Source organism: Quercus lobata, chromosome 3, assembly GCF_001633185.2.
Source record: "Quercus lobata isolate SW786 chromosome 3, ValleyOak3.0 Primary Assembly, whole genome shotgun sequence".
Classification (NCBI taxonomy): Eukaryota; Viridiplantae; Streptophyta; class Magnoliopsida; order Fagales; family Fagaceae; genus Quercus; species Quercus lobata.
In genome coordinates, this window is record NC_044906.1 from 42,802,296 (window position 1) to 42,824,098 (window position 21,803).

Consider the following 21,803-nt stretch of genomic DNA (forward strand, 5'->3'; position numbering starts at 1 on the left):
ACACTTAGATTAGGCTAGAGTTGTATAAAAAAAAAAAAAAAGTTATGTTACAAGGTGAATATTTTATATCAATATCTATTTGTTAGCATGTGTTTGAAAATTTTAGGATAAATGAGTTAGCGAACTATAATTTGTTATTTTTTGCTTTCCAAATTACAAGTAGTGATATATCCTATTAAATTGGTACTGCTTTCTTCTTTTTTATAATAAATAAAAAAATTGAAAAAATTTGTTCCTCCATTGGACCTTTAAAGCTTTCAATTTGAAACTTTTGTTGTGAAAAATAACTGGTAGTGATGTTTGTGGCAGATTTGAATTCAGGATTGAGGCCAATCTCGATGCCATGGTTAGTTTTCTATATCGTATGTACTTTGCATATAGTTTATTTTTTATGATGCTTTGTTTACTCACCTATTTAAAGTAATGTTCATGTTACAGACACATCTAAGAATTTGGAAGCCCATTTTGAAGAATGCAAGCACTCTAGCAGAGAAGTTCTCCATGGAAGTCACACAAGATCTATGTCTATATGTACTCCCTTAAATAGCAGCATAATTAGGTAGGATTTCTTATGATTTGTGTTATCATTGTTGCTAGGTTGAAAGTATTCAATGATATATACAGATAGCTAATTGTTGATTAGTAAGCCTACAAGTTGCGTGAGAACTTATTTGGAAATACATGGTAATGGTAGGATTTCTTACGATTTGTGTTATCATTGTTGCTAGGTTGAAAGTATTCAATGATATATGCAGTTAGCTAATTGCTGATTAGTAAGCCTACAAGTTGCATGAGAACTTATTTGGAAATACATGGTAATGGTGGAAGCATCTTTTAAATATAAATTATGGGAAAATTTTGCTAATAATAGATAATTTTTCTGGGTGGTGATTGTTTAATGCAAATTGTTGGGATGGGTTTTAGGGCCAAGAAAGTTGTGAGTTATGGACACAAACATGAGTTATGCAGGGTTACATGTATTGGTAGAATTGGTTGCGTGTTTAAGTTTGGAATAGGTGTGTATCATAGAGTTTACTAATTGAATTTGAGACATTAACATTAACTTGGCATTTATTTAGAGAAATTAAACAACTACATGGAAGATTACATGTTTTGTATGTTTGCTTTTGTTTACTGTGTGTCTTAATATGGATGTAGGTGGGATAATAAATTTGTGCAATCCTACTAGGCAAGAAGCAAAGGCAACCCTGAGATTTCAAAGGGTGATTGGAGATGATAATTTAAATGGAGGTTTTACCTAGATGACATGACTAACAATTCCTATTAAGAAAAGTATTTAGTAGTTCCATTGGTTTTATTATAATCACTGTTTTTAGTGATTTTTTTTTTTTTTTTTTGGTTAAATAATGCAACAAGTAAACCATATATCAATGATATGTTATCAATGACTAAGTTTGGTTATATATATAGCAAAAAATTGTAAAAGAGTCATGAAGGTTGGTACTAAAGACATATAGAAACAAAGGAAAATTGAAAAGTTACATACTGATGCAGGTTGGTACTAAAGACATATAGAAACAAAGAAAAATTGAAATTCTACATATTGATGCTTTTGTAATTACTCATTTGAAATTCAAACCGGTTTAAAAAATATAGTTTGTGGTTTAAAGCATTGTCTATTTTCACTAATTGTGTTTTTTTTTTCCATGTACCTGCTTTAAAATTTTGGCTTGTTTCCATGTACTCGTTTTTAAAATACATGTAAATTTGGTCAAATATTAATTTTTATGCCTTACAGGACTTTAAGGAGTACATAAATTTGATTTTGGAAGATGTTGGAAAAGTCAACATCAAGAGGGAGAGCAAAAAACTTTAGGTGGATTCATTTTCTTATATTCCTTTACTTTTAATCTCAGAAATGTGCATACTCTAAATGTGGTACATCTATTTTGTTATTTGTCAATTACATATAATAAAAAAAATATACAGGGTAGACTCTTCTTAAGAGATGTAACACAACAGCCACCCCTCTCTCTCTCTCTCTCTCTCTCTCTCTCTCTCTCTCTCTCAATAGTGGAAATAATGATTTCAGAAATTGTGTAAATTGACATTATGTTGCCTTTTCAATCCCATTGAGGTCTAGCATTTTTCTTTACTAGCAATGTTAGAATTTAGATACATCTTGGACATCAAGAATGATTAATGTAATTTATGAAAGATATTTGATTGAATGAATATGGAAATTAACTATATTTGTGTAATTATTTTTTTTTTTGAAATTTAATTTAATTTTTTTTGATAAGTAATAAGAATATATTAAAAGAAGAGGGGTGTCACCTATGTATACATGAAGTATACATCAAGGACAAGTACAAATCAAGTGCATAAAGTACAAAAGTCCATGAAGCCATGGACTAAAGAAAAAGAACGAAAACCAAACACTGTAACCCAATCAAGAAGAGTCTTAAGGAAGAAGAGTTTAAGATCTACAACTGATCTCTCTATGTCCTCAAAATGCTGGTTATTCCTCTCCCTCCAAATGCACCACATCAAACAATGGGGCACAACCATCCAAATAGCCGAATTCTGATGCCTCCCCAACTTTCCTTGCCAACAAGCCAACAGATCCACCACTATTTTCAGCATAACCCAATGAATGCCAAACAGAGTAAACACCATAGACCATAAATCAAAAGCAATAGAGCAATGAATAAGAAGGTGGTCAACAGATTCCCCATTTCTTTTAGACATACAACACCAATCCAAAATCAAAATCTGCTGTTTCCTAAGAATATCAATAGTCAAAATATTCCCTAAAGCTGCAGTCCACACAAAAAAAGCAACTCTAGAGGGGACCTTAGACTTCCAAACAGTCTTCCAAGGGAAAGACTGATTGACACTATTAGTCAGCACTTGGTAATAGGAACAAACGGTAAAACCTTTACCCCTAGCAGGTTTCCAACACATCTTATCGTCCCCAACTCCTTTCAAAGAAGCTCCATAAATCCTAGACATTAAAGTGTAGAAGGATTCCAAATCCCAATCTTCGCTGTATCTTCTAAAAGTTAGATCCCAAAAAAGAACACCATTTGGGGACTTCATCAACTTAGCCACAGAGGCCTCCTTATTTCGACTTAACGAAAAAAAGTCTTGGGTAGAGCACACACAAAGAAGTGTCCCCACACCAAATATCCTGCCAAAATCTAATAGTAAAACCGGCCCCAACCTTAAATTGGATGTGATGAACAAAAGATGGCCAACCATGACTAATAGACTTCCACAAGCTTACACCATGAAGGCCAATAACCATATTTTGCCCCAACCTCCCCCTTCACAATCATATTTTGCGCCTATCACTCTCCTCCACAAGGCCTGTCGCTCATTCCCAAATCTCCATAACCACTTTCCAAACAAGGCTTTATTAAAAGTTCTCAGACTTCTAATAGCTAAACCTCCAGAATGAAGAGGAGTGCAAACCGTGGCCCATTTCACTAGGTGAGTTTTCTTAACATCCCTCATGCCATTCCAGAGAGAATTCCGTTGAAGTTGCTCAATACAGTTTGCAACCTCCACTGGGATAAGAAACAAAGAGAGAAAATAAGTTGGAAGATTGGATAACGTACTCTTAATAAGAGTAACTTTACCTCCTTTGGAGAGATATAGACGTTTCCAACTTGCTAACCTCCTCTCCACCTTCTCCAAAATTGGATTCCAAACAGATCTATCTTTGACATTAGCACCCAAAGGAAGACCTAAGTACTGCATTGGAAAGGAGCCTTGCTTGCACCCTAGCACATCCACCATATCTACTATATTAGGAACCACACCCACGGGGACCAATTCAGATTTGCCCATATTAATATTCAGCCCAGAAATTACTTCAAACCAAAATAGGACTAGCCGGAGAAATAGAATCTGACCAAGATCAGCATCACAAAAGACCAGGGTATCATAGGCGAATAGAAGATGGGACACCTACAAGAGTTCCCTGCAGGACCCACCCTAAAACCAGACATAAGCCCATCCCTCACTGCCTTATCCAACATTTTACTAAAAGCATTCGTAACAATGACAAACAATAACGGGGACAATGGATCACCTTGTCTTATACCTCTAGAGCTATCAAAAAAACCACATGGAGATCCATTAATGAGAATGGAGAATTTAACAGTAGAGATGGAGAAGAAAATCCATCTTCTCCATTTATCATGAAAGCCACAACGATCCAACATATAAATGAGAAAGTCCCAATTTACATGATCATAAGCCTTCTCTACATCCAGCTTACACAACACCTAAGGAACTCCTGACTTTAGCCTACTATCGAAGCATTCATTGGCAATAAGAACAGAATCTAAAATTTGTCTTCCTTTGACAAAAGCATTTTGAGATTCATGAACAATATCCCCAAGCACCATTTTCAACCCGTTAGCTAAAACTTTAGCAATAATTTTGTACACCCCTCCAATTAAACTAATAGGCTGAAAATCCCTTACCTCCACTGCATCAACTTTTTTAGGAATTAAAGAGATGAAAGTAGCATTCAAGCCTTTCTCAAACTAAGCATTATAAAAAAAAATATATATATATACTGAAAAACCTCCAAAAGATCAGTTTTGATAATGGCCCAACAAGCCTAAAAAAACGCCGTAGGGAATCCATCAGGTCCAAGAGCTTTATCACCATCAAAATCCATGACCACTCTAAAAATCTCAGCTTCCTCAAAAGGTCTTTCCAACCAGCTAGCCTTATCCTCAGAAATCTTCGAAAAATTCAACACATCCGAATGAGGACGAATGTGCTTATTTTCCGAGTAAAAACTTTTATAGAACCGAACAATACCCTCTTCAATAACTTCCTGATCTGATGTCAACACTCCACAAAAGATTAAACTGCCAATACTGTTACCCCTATTAGAATTAGCTATCTGGTGAAAGAATTTCATATTGCTTTCCCCCTCCTTTAACCATAGCACCCTCGATTTTTGTCTCCAACTAATCTCCTCCAACAATGCCATCCTCTTAATCTCCAAGCGAATTCTCTCTTTATCGCGCTTCTCATCATCAGAAAGAGATACCCTCTCCTCTTTAGCATCCAAGGCATCAGATCATTCCATGGATTAATTCTCTTAACGGAGACATTGCCAAACTCAGTTTCATTCCACTTTTTAAGTCCCCCTTTAAAGCTTTCAATTTCATGGCAAACTTGTAACTAGGAGTTCCAAGAAAATGATACGAGTCCCACCAATTTTTTACATTCTCCACAAAGTCATCCCCTTGAAGCCACTTGTTTTCAAAACGAAAAGGCCTATGACCCTTACGAATATCCCCACCCTCCAAAGAAATGGGAAAGTGGTCTGATAGAACTCTACCCAACCTTTTTTGATGGATATTTAGATAATGCTCCTCCCATTCTAAAGAAAAGAGGAAGCGGTCTATCCTAGAACCAGACAGAGAGTTTGACCAAGAGAAATTACCACCCTCCAAAGGGATATCCAATAACCCATTACAAGAGATGAAATCAGAAAAATTATACATATCTTAAGTGAAGTTCTCTGCCCCCAAACGTTCAAAAGGAAAACGAATTGCATTAAAGTTGCCACCCACACACCAAGGCAAATTCCACCAACTAAAAAGACCTACTAACTCCTCCCACATCAGCCTCTTCTCCCTATCAGCATTAGGACCATACACACTAGAGAAAGCCCATTCAAAATTATCTCCCACATTCCTAAATCTACAAGACACCGAAAAGTCACCCACAGCTTCTTCCAACTTCTCCACCACCCTCCTATCGAACATGACCAAAATCCCACCTGATGCACCTACTGAGCTTAAGTAAACCCAATCAACATGATGACAACCCCATATACTTTTAATAAAACCCCTACTGATAAGCTTCATCTTAGTCTCTTGCAAGCAAATGACATCTGCCCTCCAAATTCTAATAAGGTTCCTAATTTGGAGTCTTTTATCCTTATCATTCAGCCCCCTCACATTCCAAGAGATTATCTTCAAATTCATTGGGACACAATCAGAGCCATTTCCTTATTAGAACCTCTAGCTTTACCAGATGCAGAATCATAATTAATAAAACTCACCAAGCTCCTCAACTCCTTTAAACCCTTACCTCCACCCTTTGTTTTTTTACTCAATGCATTCGCTACAGCCCTTTGTCTAATTTTCTCCTCAACAACTAAGAGAAAATTAGATGCAAGTTCTTCCAAACCTTCTACTGGAGTCTCCTAAAAAGAGCCAAACTCCTGAAACTTGCTCTGAAACCATGGTGACAAACTAGAATGAATACTAGACTGACCATCTTCCAAACAGCCAGATATGTTATCGACTTCTTAGGTCTCATTAGACTTCGACATAGCTAACAAAGTCACATATAAAGGTTTTGAAATATCCGAACCTTGTCGATCAAATTCAGCCATCTCACCACCATCTGACCAACTCTTCGAGTCTACATCCTCCACCATCACCCCATCCCTTTCGGATTCTACAGCTAAAGGCCTCGAAGAATTTCCTGAATAATCCATGGCCACAAGCTAGTCCAAAACAGAGCTCTTAAAAAAGCCTGAAGGCTATCTCTCGATCCCCATCGGCACGACCACCTTCTTCCCATCGCCAAGTTCTAATCCCCACTTGTCTGAGAAGCCCCTTGAAAAATTTGAGTCCACAGCATTATCAAGTAAAAGATGCTTGAACTGTTGTTGTACCAGCCCACTATCGACAGTGGAATTAGACTCCAAAACCACCATAACAGAGCAAGAGGATATTTGTGGAGTGGAGACTAAATCAGCATGTGGGTTCTCAGATTTCTCAAAATTACACACCTCGTTGATCAGAACTGGTTCCGAAAGAGGGGTGGGAGCAAGATTAAGCACTTGTGGTTTCAGAAAAACAAAACTAACCTTTGGGTTTTGGATTACAGACTCAGATTTGCCAATATTGGAGCATGCGACAACATTGGCATCTGAAGAAGTCACCACCATGTTCATCGACGCCACTTCAGCAGGGATAAGAGACTTGGGGTCAACTTGGGAGTGAGATGAGTCACACGGCACAGATGGAAGCACATTTGAAGGACTACTCACGTGATTTTCTTGTAAATAAAAGGCTGGCTGCTGGGCTTTGGGCTTTTGAATAGACCCAATATGGCCCAAGAAGCTGCCACGGGGCTTCCAAGCAGGTTTAAATATGGGCCTGTTCTCTCTAGTAGGGGCTGCCACTTTAGTAGGAGCTTGCTGGCCACTGGGCTTTAAGCCCACTTCCTTGACCTCTGAAAAAATAACACCCCACTTCCCCTCAGACCCACGTTCCACACGGAGGCAAATATCCAAAGTCAGCTTAACTTTAATACCATTGGTAACGATGCCATTTATAACAGACGTGAATTCTGCCCCAAACCCAGCAATTTCTTTTCCAAGAAGATCATTGCTGAGATCACAAAGATTACCACTGGAATTTGGGATTTTCAAATTTTGAAATTTCGTAAATTTCTCCTTCCCTTTATTCACAAACCCATAGTTCCTCTACCGCCCCTCTGGCACCACCACAGCAAGAAGCTTGTGTTCACCGTTTCTGATTCCAATGGTTCCAAAGTTTTTCTGCTGCCCCTCCTAAACCACCACAGTAGGATGCTTGGGTTCACTGTTTCTAATCCCGGAATGTCCCTGCCAGAGAAGAGAATCTTCTAATGTCTTCCTTAGGTGAAGACCAAAACCACCCCACCCTCTCCCTAATTTTCCTTCCGAGTATCACTATGGACCCTCTTTGTCATCCATGAATGAGTTTAGAAACAAGCAAAAAATTTCCACCAGCATTGGACCCCAACTGAATAATAACAATCTTATTTCCTTCCCTAAATGTTCTAGAGAACTGCACAGGTGATTGCTTAGACGCCAACTCTTCCACGTTAAACAATAGCCTCTTGGCACTCTCCTTCCCCAAAGTGACAAAGCGTGAAGAATCTCGACCTTTTTCAATAATACGTAATGAATAAAAAGTACCACCTTCTTCAATAGAAAATTCAAAAGCTTTGGACTCAACAAAGAAAAATGTGGACCCCCTCATGATATCTAATTGTATATAGATTTTATTACCTTGGAAGTGATGGATTTTATTGGTTTGGTATATAATTTATACCATGATATTGATTTTTATTTTTTCATATTAGGGAAGTTATTAATAGTTTTTCTGTGCATCGCACGATTTAACGACTAGTTATAATAAATATTCTAAACTTCTAAGCACACGTGAGTGCATGTTTAGAGTCTAGTGTTTTTTTACTGAGCTCGTATTCGTATTCGTGTATAATTACCGTTACAAAGGTTTAAAATAACTTATCAAACACCCTCTATGTTTGCCAAACAAGCTCCACCTGTTGAAATCCACTGATATAAGTCTGGGAGTGATGCAGAGGAACAAAAATGGCGCGGTATTTGGCGGGCGGAGCATTGCGTGTGTGTAGGCTTCAGAAATCCTCTCTTTCTTCTTCTTCCTTCTATCTCGCTCGCTCCATCTTCAATCCCCTATCTTCTCCTCCTCCTCCTCCTCCTACTACTACTACTACCTTTTACCAAATCCCAATCCCTAACCCTAATTATTCCAACACCTTCACTCCCACCTCTGAAATTTTCAAATTCGGTTGCTATTTTCGATCCTTTGCCCACATTTCAACAAGCAGCGTTGAGGAAAAGAACAATGATGATGATGATGATGGTGATCGATCCAAGGCGGCGGCGGCAGGGGCGGTGGTGTCTACTTCTTGGATTGACTTGTATTTGCCGAAACATGTTCAACCTTATGCTCGTCTCGCTCGCCTCGATAAGCCCATTGGGACTTGGCTCCTTGCTTGGCCTTGTATGTGGTAAGTAACAAAAAAAAAAAAAAAAAGAAAAAGAAAATGCTTGATTGCTTTCAATTCAATGAATTGGATAGATATGCATTCGTTTCATGTGTAATTGGTTCGGTTCAGGTCGATTAGCTTGGCGGCAATTCCGGGACATTTGCCTGATTTTAAGATGATGTTGCTGTTTGGTTGTGGATCTTTGCTTCTCAGGGGTGCTGGATGTACCGTAAATGACCTCATCGATCGCGACATTGATACAAAGGTAGTATCATATGATGCAATTTTTTCATTTTATGTTTGTGGTGGTTGGTTCTGAGCTTGAGCTTTAAGTATTGTCATTTTGTAAGCACGTGTACAAGTAATGTAGAGAAAACCCACATAACATATAGACCAAAGAGAGAGCAATAGAGATCAAAAAAATCATCAGGGCTAGATAGCTAGCGAAATGACTGAAATACATATGCACACTTTTATTATGTGAAAGCACTAATTAGAATTAAATTTAGCCTTTTGGGGAATAAAAATTCCAGTCATCCAAAACAACACAACTGGAAGAGTGTTTCTTGGCATGAGATAGAGTGAATTCTTTCACCATTGGATGGCTTCCAGATGGTATCAATGGGTTCTTGGCATGAGAGTGAGTTTAACAGAGGGTTAAATGATCTTTTGAACTCGATCTTCGTTTTCCTAATATTGATTTATAATTTTAATTTGTATGCATTCTATAGTCAGTAGTTGGCCTATTTTCATGTACCATTGATGCTACTTGATGTATACGTTATACCATAGCACTCAATTTCGTGAATCAACAAATATTTTCTCTAGGATGACTAGATCTTTAGGATGCCTTTGACAATGTTATCAATGGTTTTAACATCAATGACCTACCTTAAAATTTTTTAATACTTACTTAGTCGAAGTACTCGAGATCTATTTAACATTGGAGTACTTATAGAACTTGTGCTCTTTCATTACTTATTTATTTTTTTGTGCACGTGATTCAGTGCCTTGAAAATTCAAACCACATGATTGGATTTTAGAAAAATATTAGGTTTTGACATTTTATTTTAGGGTCTAGTTAACAGGTGTCTTAAGGAAATTTGTTAATAGACCATTTTAGGAAAACTATGAAACTTTTATGGGAAACATAAAAAGTTATTAAAAATTAAAAAAAAATAATTACTTTTTTCTTTTCCCATTAAAAGTTTCTAAATTTATTTCCTAAATCAATGCACCTAGAGCATTTGTTAAATTTTCCCTTTATTTTGTAGTTCTCTAGTCCTTGTTAATTTCATTTAGTTTTAAAGTTAAATTGCAGCATAGACTCTCCCATCCATACAGCTGTTCTTTATCTTTATATGATTGATAACAAAATGAAACCTAAGGATATTTTGATCTGAATCTTGATAGATCATTCTTCCTTCAACTAGAGCATTTTTATAAAAGAACTCTCTGTAATGCAGGTGGAACGTACAAAGTTGCGACCTGTTGCAAGTGGTCTTTTGTCACCATTTCAAGGGCTTTGTTTTCTTGGGTTTCAGTTGCTTTTGGGTCTTGGGATTCTCCTTCAATTGAATGATTATAGGTTAGTGTTGTTTTAACTAGCCTTACTTGAGTTACTCTGATGAATCACCAACTTTTGCAACATTTGTGACTATTTTGTTTTCTGAATTGAGAGCTATCAAGTCATCATTTGAGCAGGATCCCACAAAAACAATCAGTGGGATCTGCTGCTTCATTTCAACAAATGTTCCTAAAAATGAATTTATATTTTAACCTTTTAGACTTATTTTTGTGGAGCGACAATTGATAGCATGGTTAGGCAAGTCAAATTCAAAAGTTAGAACAAGATTTAACTTGGTTTACTAAGCATGTACAACCCGCCATGAGAACTTTTAGCTGGCTTGCATGTAAATACTTTCTTTTTTGTTTTGATAATTCACGTAAATACAATTTGATCTATGACATTAAATTTCTATTTCAACAATCTTATGTAGTTTTCTGACCATGTGAGCCATTAGCGTTCAGCACCATATGGGAGATAGGTTTGCACTACTAGAATTATACTTTGTTTTGGTAAGTTATAAATTTATTCAAAAGAGGAGATTGTTCAAATATATTGTGTGTACCAAACCACTCCCAAAAATTTACAATCTCAGAATCAATAAATCTAAGAATTCTAAAACAGAACATAGTTGAATGCACACTCCACAGTGTATTCAATGGTGAACTATCAAATTCCAGAAAAAGGGTGTTCTTGTTGCATTTTGTGAAGGAAGAGAGCATTGATGCAATTTCAAAGCTTAAGCACTTTGTGAAATAAATCAAAATCATTGCAATGATAATTTACTCTGACCATTGATCTGGGTGGAAGCTAGCAATGAGTTTATCAGCTTTATAAACTGAATGATTTCAAGTTTGTTTTCAAGGTCTTGATTCTACTATTTTACTCTCTTTGTGTAACCTAGTTAAACAATGCTGCAAAGGGACAACAGTTTTGTTGTGTAATTTGTGAATTTTCTTCTTGTTCTCATTTTTCTTTTGCAAATTTTCTTTGTAAATCTAATCAAATTAATGTGGCTCATCAATTTCTACCAGCTGCATTTTGGGGGCTTCATCCTTGTTGCTAGTATTCTCCTATCCTCTTATGAAGAGGTTTACATTTTGGGTAATGATGTTTACATGTCTGTTTCTGCTAACACATGCAAGTATAACTTTGTTTCTTTCTTTCATTTGATGATCAATTTCATGAAGTTTAATTAATATTCTGATTAAGTACAACTTTGTCACTGCAGCCTCAAGCCTATCTAGGTTTGACCTTTAACTGGGGTGCTCTGTTAGGCTGGGCTGCGGTTAAAGGAAGTCTGGATCCAGCTATAGTGCTCCCATTGTACATTTCTGGAGTATTTTGGACTCTTGTGTATGATACGATATATGCACATCAGGTACTATTATATATCTTTTCGAGGTTGTAATCTCATTTCCTTTTGCCACATTCTCTCCAATTGCTCCATGTAACTGTATTGACTTGTAGGAGCCATTTAGAACAAGATTTCTTAGGACAAAGTCTTTTCTCATGGTTTTTGTCAGTTGTAGTTTATTTTACCTTATGTTTTGCTCTTTTCTTTGACAGATAAATTGGTATCTTGGTGTTCCCTTAATCTCATCTAGGCTGAAGAAAGTGGACTATTTTAGTTTGCATATTTGCATAAGAGCCATTATTATTTTGATTTCATCTAGCATTCAGCACTTCCATATCTTTCATTATTATGAAGTAGAAAGTTTTTATGTATTGTTTTAAGGGGGTTCCATTGTTAGTTTTTGGTTAATGCATATGCACCTTTTTTGTTGCTCTGGTTGTATCTACTATACATACTCAGCTATTAATACTTTTAGTTTTATAACCTTTAAACATTAAAAAGAGAAAGGCATTGAAAAAACTAGATTCCTTTTTTTAGTTTTGAAAAAACTTGTTTGAATTTTAAATTTTTGGTTAAATAACGAATTTGGTCCTCCCAACTATAGGGTAAGGTTCAATTTGATCCCTCAACCATTGATTGTTTCAAATTAGTCTCTCAGCTATTAATTTTGCCAATTTAATCCTCAAACTTTCAAAACTAAGTCAATTTCATCCTTGATTTTACTATCCTTTAAAATTTTAATGAATATAGTTAATGTGAAAAATAGAGCACAAGTTAAAAGGTTATTATAGAAAGTGTAAAAATTTTGAACTCCAATCAATTTCAACTATTATTTCATTAAAATTTAAACAGACAGGAGATCCAAGGATGAAATTGACTTGGTTTTGAAAGTTGAGGGACTAAATTCAAAGAATTAATAGTTGAGGGACCAAATTTCTCTTTACCCAATAGTTGGAGGACCAAATTAATTATTAAATCTAAATTTTTTATTCATTGTTTTTTATCTTATGGTGTAATTTATTGGTAAGAAGAAACTTAATCTGTTGTGTCTTTCTTGATCAGAAATAATTATAATTTAAGGGTTTGTGGTTTCCAAGATCTGCTGGGTTGAGTAATAGCACTTCTCCTTACTTGCTAATAAATAATGCTGTTAACATGCATTCAGGATAAAGAAGATGATTTGAAAGTGGGTGTTAAATCTACAGCTTTGAGATTTGGGGATTCGACTAAGGAGTGGATTAATGGGTTTGGAATAGCATCCATCAGTAGTCTTGCCCTCTGTGGATATAATGCTGGTATTGGTATGTGCTCTATTTTCTGTACCTGCAACTCTGTGTTAACAATTGGGCTTATAATAGATTTAATTTTGGGATTGGTATTTCTATTTTTCTGTATTTGCAATTTCCTCTTAAATGTACTGGGCTTAAAGTCTTTTTTATTTTGGGGAAAAAATTGTGGAGCAGGGTGGCCATATTATGCATTTCTGACAGCTGCATCTGGACAATTAGCTTGGCAGATATGGACGGTTGACCTATCATCACGTGCTGATTGCAATAGGAAGTGCGTAATTTTATTTTAAGACAATTTACTTATAAAAATAATTAATAATGAGTCTCAATTTAGTTTGTTTTAAGAAGTTCTCTTTCTTCTTTGTTGATCTTTGACCACTACCAGCTCATCTTTTGTATTGAATTGTCTTTGCTTGTTTTCAGATTTGTTTCCAACAAGTGGTTTGGTGCTATTATTTTCAGTGGGATCTTATTTGGAAGAATTTCATCATAGTGGTATGGTTTCCTTTTCTATAAAAGATGATACCTGATATAAACTTCAAATCTAAGTATTCCCTGCTCATGTCACCTTGATTACATGATGATCCCATTGATAAATATCCCATTTGGGCATTACTTGTGTATGCATCTCTGGTTTTTTTTTTTTTTTAGCCTCATCCTGCATAAAAAAGCACGGATGTTTGAATATGTTAAATTTCAAATGATTCACAGGGACACTGTATATTGGATTTGCAGGGAATGAAGGCTTCCAAATTGAATAAATGGTTGAGCAGTTTAAGTTCATTTAAAACAATAGTAAGCTGCTCTCTCTCTCTCTCTCTCTCCAAGACACACGTGTGCACACACACATACATGAATATACACTGAATTGATAGACTTGAATAGGTGTTCGTGGGTCAGTTCAGGTTGGTCACATATTGACCCGCTACTGACCGATGGGTATGGTGAAACCACCCACCCAATGGGATCACTGGGTTGGGTTGCATGTTAGAAAAAACCAATCTTGATTCTTGTTTGGATGGTGTTCAGAATTATCTTCCATTGAAATGCATGGTTTAGGTGGACTTTTTAGTACAAAATTACTTGAGGTTTAAACCAGACCAGATGGTTCAACTGGGAACTAAGCCCTAAACCGGTCTAGTAAAAACCAGGAACCGATCCCTTTTCAGGTTCTTTGACCATTCTTGTATTTAAAACCATGGTTTTTTTGTTTGTTTTGTTTTTGGGATGAGATTTCAAAGTAGTCAGTTTACAAGAAATTTGAAAATTTTAAACATTGTCGAATCTTTGGACCATTTAGCTATATCAAAGATGGAAGACAGAGCTGCAACAAGCCTTCTGTTAGTCCAAGTGATTGGCTCTGAGTCCATTATATTTCAGATTTATTATTGATTATTATTTTTATTTGAATCAGCTGTGGGCTGCTTTTTCAGACATTTGGTGTTGATGATAAATGGTTGGGGGATGGATCTTTGGGAAAGTTTGGCAGAAAATTGAGAAAGAGAAGAGGAGTGGTATGTATGTAAAGCCCAATTGCTTTTAATTAGAAATTGGGGGAGATTCTAAAGTGGACTAAAAAGTCCAGCTTTGGAAATTTTGTGGTCATTGTAAAATTATATTTTAGAGAGTTGCATGGAATCTATGGATACTGTTGTAAGATTCATATTTTTTAGAGAGCTGTATGTGTACTGCTGTAAGATTCATTTTTATGGATACTGTATTTGTTTTTTGATTTTTTTTTTTTTTAGAGAGCTGTATGGATACTAATGTAAGATTCATTTTTATGAAGAAATGTAGATGGGATGAAAATGGTATACTTTAACATTATTTTTTCTAATATATGGTTAAAAGTAATGTGACTTGCCTTTAAGAGGGTTATCCCAATACAACAAGCCGGAATTTAAAAAAGTGCGTACGTTTAGAATGTATCACTATGATTATAAAAGAAATAAAAAGACTATCACGAATGCAATAGAAGTTGTCAAGGGCACACAATTATGTGAGGCACATTTGGTAGTCATCTCTTTTCAAAGGTCACATTCCAATAAATTGCGGAAATTTGATCACCAGATTGAAGATTGTGGACTTGCAATACTAGAGCCGACTCTATTTCTCTGGTGCAAGAAATTAATGTGGAAATGCAATTAACCAGTATTCGAGTTTAGATTTCCACAATAAATGTGTCCATCTATTTATTGGTTATGGGTATAAATACGGTTCATTGGATGGTGATTAGATTGATGGTGATTAGATTGATGACATCTAAAGGTTCCTTTTGGAGATTATATAATCAAATAACATTTTTCTAGCTTTGCATATTCTAGATTCTAGTCTCTGCTAGGAGTGGCAAAATAAGTTCAAACCCATTTGCCTATCCAAACCTGTCTATTCTAATTAAACTCAAACCCACTCAATTATTAGTTGGGTTGAATGGGTATCAACCCAATTAGACCCAACAATTATTGGGTTTTAACTAAAAGTCCATTGAATCCCATTTAACCCAAAAACAATATATCCAAAATCAACCCAGACCTTCCCACCAAAAAAAAAAAAAACCCAGCCTTAGACGTTTCAGGGTTTCAAACTTTCAATCACATTGGTCAGTTTCCAGAACTTTCCCTGTTCATCTCCAGAACTTTCCCTCATTTTCTCGGCCTCCAATCACGTTTTAGTCGAAAACCCAACAGCTTCAGCGTTGAAATTTTCTCAAAACTCAAACCCCCAAAATTGAAATTTACTACTTCAACATGGAAAGTTCAGTCCCGCTAATTTAAGGGTGCGTTTGTTTTGGGGGAAAATGATTTCAGGAAATCATTTTCCCCCAAGCCCACGTGTTTGGCAGCGACGGTAAATGTTATTTTCTGGAAAATAGCTTCTTGCTGACTGAAATTTTCCCCTTTGACCCAGAAATGATTTTACACTCCTATTTTCACTTCAAATCATTTCTGGGGTCACGCAAAACACACAGAGAGCAAGAGAGAAAAGGCAAAACACAACACAGAGAGAGCGAGAGCTAGAGAGCCCAGATCGGAGAGAGAGAAAGAGAGAAGAGAAAGCCCAGATTGGAGAGCACCGATCGTCAATTACGCTGCTCGTCGGACGATCGCACCGCGCCGACGAGCGGCGCGATCGACGATCACGATTGATGAGATCGCGCGGTGTGATCACGCCGCTCAATCGCGATCGATGAGATCACGCGGTGCGATCGTCCGACGAGCGGCGCGATCAACGATCGCGATCGACGATCATCGCACCGATCTCGCCTCCGCTCCATGTCGCCTTCACCGCGCGATCTCATCTTCTCCTCCGCCGCGCGATCTCAATTTGACTGGATTTGATGAATTTTTTTGCTGGGTTTTGTTTCTTTTGTGGATGAGTGTGGAATTGATGAATTTTCTTTTGCTGGGTTTTGTTTCTTTTGCTGGGTTTTGTTTCTTTTGCCGGATTTGATGCATTTTCTGTAAAAAATTTTGAATGAAACAAACACCGGAATTAATTTTCCGTAAAACGAATTTTGTAACAGCCAAACACATGAAAACGTTTTCCTTTCCGGAAAATAGCATTTCCGAAAAATGGAATATTTTCCGGAAATGCTTTTACGCGAACCAAACACAGCCTAAACCTCAATTTCTTCACCCCCTAGCTTTTTGTAGACCCTAACTCTCTCTCTCTCAAATTCTCGTCCTCGATGATCGATTCGCCACTCTAAACTGTAATTTCCGGTACCAACCTTGTTTTCTAATTATTAGGTTTTTCAAGTTTTGAAATTTTCCCCTGTTTTCTTCGCTCCCAAACAGAGTCACAACACTTTTACTGTCTCTTTAGCATGTTACTTTGGCTAAGCACGTTGTTTATATTGCAAGCAAATTTGTATTAAATCTCTGAAAGACTTTGCATTGTTTTATTATCAAACGCCAGCTTTGCTCTCTCTCTCTTTGCAATCAACTCGGCAATTGATCTTGATTTTCTCAAGGTCTGGTGAGTATTTTTTTTTTTGAAAGTTTTAATTTTGATGTCATTTCTGGATTACCCAGAAGAATTTTATGCTCAGAATTATGTTGTTCTTTGTAATTGTGGAAATGGGTCACCTCAGAATTTTATGGGTTTGGCTACTTTGATCAAATTTGATTACTTCTGCTCAATTTTTATATCATTTCTGGATTAGCCAGAAGAACTATGCTCAAAATTGTGTTGTTCTTTGTAATTGTAGAACTGGGTCACCTCAGAACTTAATGGATTTTGCTTCTTTGATCAATTAATTACTTTTGCTCATTTGATTGCTAGTTCTTACATGGTTGGATCATGGAATTCTAAAACAATTTTTTTTTTCTTTTTGTTTATTGTTATTGTTATTATTAAAACTTTTACAATTCTGATATGCCTCTGAAATTCCATTTTACCTTGGATGATTTGTCTGGGTGCTGGATAATTTGGCTTTGTTCAATGTTGATGACTTGGGGGAGTTTCTATATTTGTACTTAAATTTTTTGTGGTATTAGATTTCTCCTCCTTTTATGTTACAATGCTCAAAAACAACTGAGGTTACCTTGTCTCATGGTGCTCTTACTTTATCAAGTTGTCATACATTTTTAATAATTGGCATAAATTTCGGACACTGTTATAAATCCTATATTTAGTAATTCTATGAATGAAGATGCACAAACAAGATCTCTATGACATCCTAGAAGAGTGTTTATTTGAGTGGTCAGGTTTTAGAATGGTTCAAAATGTTGAGTTTTTTTTTTTTTTTGGTTTTGTTTTCCTTTACATTTTAGATATGGATTCAATGAATGAAGAAAATGATGAGTATGGTGATACTTTTCAAGTGCTCCAAAAAGAATGAGATGTAGGACATCTACTGTATGGTTGGATTTTGAAATATTACCCAAAGGTTCTGATGGGAAAGAGAGAGAAAAGTGTAAAAAATGTCAAAATTCTTTTGTTGCCGGTTCTAGTGGCACTACTTCTTTGTTGCGTCATAGAGAAAAATGCCATGAGGTTGACAATCAAAGTGTGTCTCGTCAGCCTTTAGATCAAGCTACATATAGGGAAATGGTTGCATTGGCAATCATTAGGCACAACTATCCATTCTCATTTGCAAAACATGAGAACAATAGGTCGCTTCATTGTTATTTGATTCCTGATGTTAAGACTATATGTAGGAACGCTGCAAAATCTAATGTGATAAAAATATATAGGAGAGAAAAGGAAAATCTGAAGCATGATTTAAAGTCAATTACTAGGAGGTTTTGCTTAACATCAAATTTATGGTCTTCACCTAACACTGATGAGTAGATGGTTCTTACAGCACATTATATTGATGATCATTGGGTGTTGCAGAAGAAAGTTTTGAGTTTTTGTCATGTACCACCTCCACGTGGTGGTGTTATATTGGCAAAGAGGTTGTTAGGTTTGTTGAAAGAGTGGGGGCATTGAGAAGAGGGTATTCACCATTATTTTAGATAATGTTTCATATAATGATACTTTGGTGAGTCATTTAAAGAGACACCATTCTTTTAGACCTTATTTACCTTATGGTGGTGAGTTCTTTCATGTGCGTTGTGGTGCACACATATTAAATCTTATCGTACAAGATGGATTAAAAGTCATAAATGAGGTTGTGTATAATTTACGTGAAAGTGTTAAATATGTGAGAGGTTCGGATCATAGGAAGTTGAGGTTTGCTCAATGTCTTTCAGAGCTTCCTTTTTTGACAAGTAAGAAAGTATGCCAAGATATCCCAACAAGATGGAACTCAACATACTTGATGATCTCTTAAGTATCGAGATGCATTTTCTCACTTGAGTAGGATTGATAAATACTTTCTCAATTGCCCTTCAGAGGAGGAATGGGAAAGGGTGGAGAAGATAGCAAGGGTTTTGGAACCATTTTATGATATCACCAAGCTTTTCTCTGGGACAAACTACCGCACAGCCAACTTGTATTTCCATTGTGTTTGGAAGATTCAGTTGCGTATTATGGAACAGTTGGAAGATGATGATGCGATAATTAGAGCAATGGCAAAAGAAATGAAAGAAAAGTTTGATAAATACTAGGAGTATTACAGTCCTATGCTATCATTTGCTATCATTTTGGATCCTAGATACAAGTTGCAATGTGTAGAATTTTGTTTTAGCAAATTGTATAAGCAGGAAGCAATATCTATGGCAGCGAATCTTCGTGATACATTGTATGGCATCTTTGAGGAATATAAGAATTCTACTAGTGATATCTGCAATATGGTTGAAGTAGCATCCAGTAGTAGTGGAGTGCATGGTCATTATGTTAGGCATGATGATTTCTCTGGTTTTGAGACATATAAGAGTCAACTTATTGGTTCAGATTCAAGCAAGTCACAATTGAATTTATACTTGGAAGAGGCTTGATTTGACCATAAGTTGCACGAGAATTTGAATGTTATGGGGTATTGGAAGTCTCATAGTAATCGTTTCCCAGAACTTTCCTTGATGACACGTGATATTTTAAGACTTTTAATGCAGACTCCTAGACAACAGTAGTAATGGGAATGCTCAAAATATCACATGCCATCAAGGAAAGTTCTAGGAAACGATTACTATGAGACTTCCAATACCCCATAACATTCAAATCCTCGTGCAACTTATGGTCAAATCGAGCCTCTTCCAAGTATAAATCCAATTGTGACTTGCTTGAATCTGAACCAATAAGTTGACTCTTATATGTCTCAAAACCAGAGAAATTATCATTCCTAACATAATGACCATGCACTCCACCACTACTGGATGCTACTTCAACCATATTGCAGATATCACTAGTAGAATTCTTATATTCCTCAAAGATGCCATACAATGTATCACGAAGATTCGCTGCCATAGATATTGCTTCCTGCTTATACAACTTGCTATAACAAAATTCTACACATTGCAACTTGTATCTAGGATCCAAAATGACAGCAAATGATAACACAGAACTGTAATACTCCCAGTATTTATCAAACTTTTCTTTCATTTCTTTTGCCATTGCTCTAATTATCGCATCATCATCTTCCAACTGTTCCATAATACGCAACTGAATCTTCCAAACACAATGGAAATACAAGTTGGCTGTGGGGTAGTTTGTCCCAGAGAAAAGCTTGGTGATATCATAAAATGGTTCCAAAACCCTTGCTATCTTCTCCACCCTTTCCCATTCCTCCTCTGAAGGGCAATTAAGAAAGTATATATCAATCCTACTCAAGTGAGAAAATGCATCTCGATACTCAAGAGATCATCAAGTATGTTGAGTTCCATTTTGTTGGGACATCTTGGCGTACTTTCTTACTTGTCAAAAAAGGAAGCTCTAAAAAACATTGAGCAAACCTCAACTTCCTATGATCCGAACCTCTCACATATTTAACACTTTCACGTAAATTATACATAACCTCATTTATAGCTTTTAATCCATCTTGTACGATAAGGTTTAATATGTGTACACCACAACGCACGTGAAAGAACTCACCACCATAAGGTAAATAAGGTCTAAAAGAAGGGTGTCTCTTTAAATGACTCACCAAAGTATCATTATATGAAACCTTATCTAAAGTAATGGTGAATACCCTTTTCTTAATGCCCCACTCTTTTAGCAAACCTAACAACCTCTCTGCCAATATAACACCACCACGTGGAGGTGGCACATGACAAAAACTCAAAACTTTCTTCTGCAACACCCAGTGTTCATCAACATAATGTGCTATAAGAACCATCTACTTATCAGTGTTAGGTGAAGACCATAAATCTGATGTTAAGAAAAACCTCCCACTAATTGACTTTAAATCATGCTTCAGATTTTCCTTTCCTCTTCTATATATTTTTATCACATCCGATTTTGCAGTATTCCTACATATAGTCTTAACATCAGGATTCAAATAACAATGAAGCAACCTATTTTTCTCATGTTCTGCAAATGAGAATGGATAGTTGTGCCTAATGATTGCCAATGCAACCATTTCCCTATACATAGCTTGATCTAAAGGCTGACGAGACACATTTTGATTGTCAACCTCATGTCATTTTTCTCTATGATGCAACAAAGAAGTAGTGCCACTAGAACCGGCAACATAAGAATTTTGACATTTTTTACACTTTGCTCTCTCCCATCAGAACCTTTAGGTAATATTTCAAAATCCAACCATACAAAAGAAGTCCTACATCTCATTCTTTTTGGAGCACTTGAAACAGTATCACCATACTCATCATTTTCTTCATTCATTGAATCCATATCTAAAATGTAAAGGAAAACAAAACCATAAAAAAAAAATAAAAAAATAAAAAACTCCTCAGCATTTTGAACCATTCTAAAACCTGACCACTCAAATAAACACTCTTCTAGGATGTCGTAGAGATCCTGTTTGTGCATCTTCATTCATAGAATTACTAAATATAAGATTTATAACAAAGTGTCCGAAATTTATGCCAATTATTAAAAAATGTATGACAACTTGATAAAGTAAGAGCACCATGAGACAAGGTAACCTCAGTTGTTTTTTGAGCATTGTAACATAAAAGGAGGAGAAATCTAATACCACAAAAAATTTAAGTACAAATATAGCAACTCCCCCAAGTCATCAACATTGAACAAAGCCAAATTATCCAGCACCTAGACAAATCATCCAAGGTAAAATCAAAAAAAGGTAAAATGCAATTTCAGAGGCATATAAGAATTGTAAAAGTTTTAATAATAACAATAACAATAAAAAAAAAAAAAAAAAAAGTTTTAGAATTCCATGATCCAACCATATAAGAACTAGCAATCAAATGAG

General features: G+C 36.0%; 3 protein-coding genes across 6 annotated transcripts; 1 reads left to right on the forward strand and 2 right to left on the reverse strand.

The window, feature by feature from the left end:
* Positions 1 to 4,597: 4,597 nt before the first annotated feature.
* On the reverse strand, positions 4,598 to 5,498 carry LOC115980926. The gene is made up of 2 exons (XM_031103119.1): positions 5,111 to 5,498; positions 4,598 to 5,046 (listed from the first exon to the last, which is right to left on the reverse strand). Exons 1-2 carry the CDS (start codon positions 5,496 to 5,498, stop codon positions 4,598 to 4,600), a joined length of 837 nt encoding a protein of 278 aa, XP_030958979.1.
* Positions 5,499 to 8,328: 2,830 nt separating this feature from the next.
* On the forward strand, positions 8,329 to 14,849 carry LOC115982635 (4-hydroxybenzoate polyprenyltransferase, mitochondrial-like). 4 transcript variants are annotated; one of them, XR_004089691.1, is made up of 10 exons: positions 8,329 to 8,835; positions 8,944 to 9,079; positions 10,281 to 10,402; positions 11,416 to 11,485; positions 11,613 to 11,762; positions 12,904 to 13,039; positions 13,202 to 13,298; positions 13,451 to 13,522; positions 13,763 to 13,822; positions 14,442 to 14,849. XR_004089691.1 is itself a non-coding variant. In XM_031105282.1 (9 exons), the coding sequence occupies exons 1-8, from the start codon at positions 8,396 to 8,398 to the stop codon at positions 13,518 to 13,520; spliced, it is 1,221 nt and encodes a 406-aa protein (XP_030961142.1). In that variant the 5' UTR covers positions 8,329 to 8,395; the 3' UTR covers positions 13,521 to 13,522; positions 14,442 to 14,849. The 4 variants fall into 4 exon arrangements, 2 of the variants coding, with proteins under 2 accessions (XP_030961142.1, XP_030961141.1); XR_004089692.1 differs by having other exon boundaries at positions 14,461 to 14,849; XM_031105282.1 differs by lacking the exon at positions 13,763 to 13,822.
* A 4,675-nt stretch (positions 14,850 to 19,524) lies between these two features.
* Positions 19,525 to 20,747, reverse strand: LOC115980927 (zinc finger BED domain-containing protein RICESLEEPER 2-like). The gene is made up of 2 exons (XM_031103120.1): positions 20,365 to 20,747; positions 19,525 to 20,234 (listed from the first exon to the last, which is right to left on the reverse strand). The coding sequence occupies exons 1-2, from the start codon at positions 20,745 to 20,747 to the stop codon at positions 19,532 to 19,534; spliced, it is 1,086 nt and encodes a 361-aa protein (XP_030958980.1). The 3' UTR covers positions 19,525 to 19,531.
* Positions 20,748 to 21,803: the final 1,056 nt, after the last annotated feature.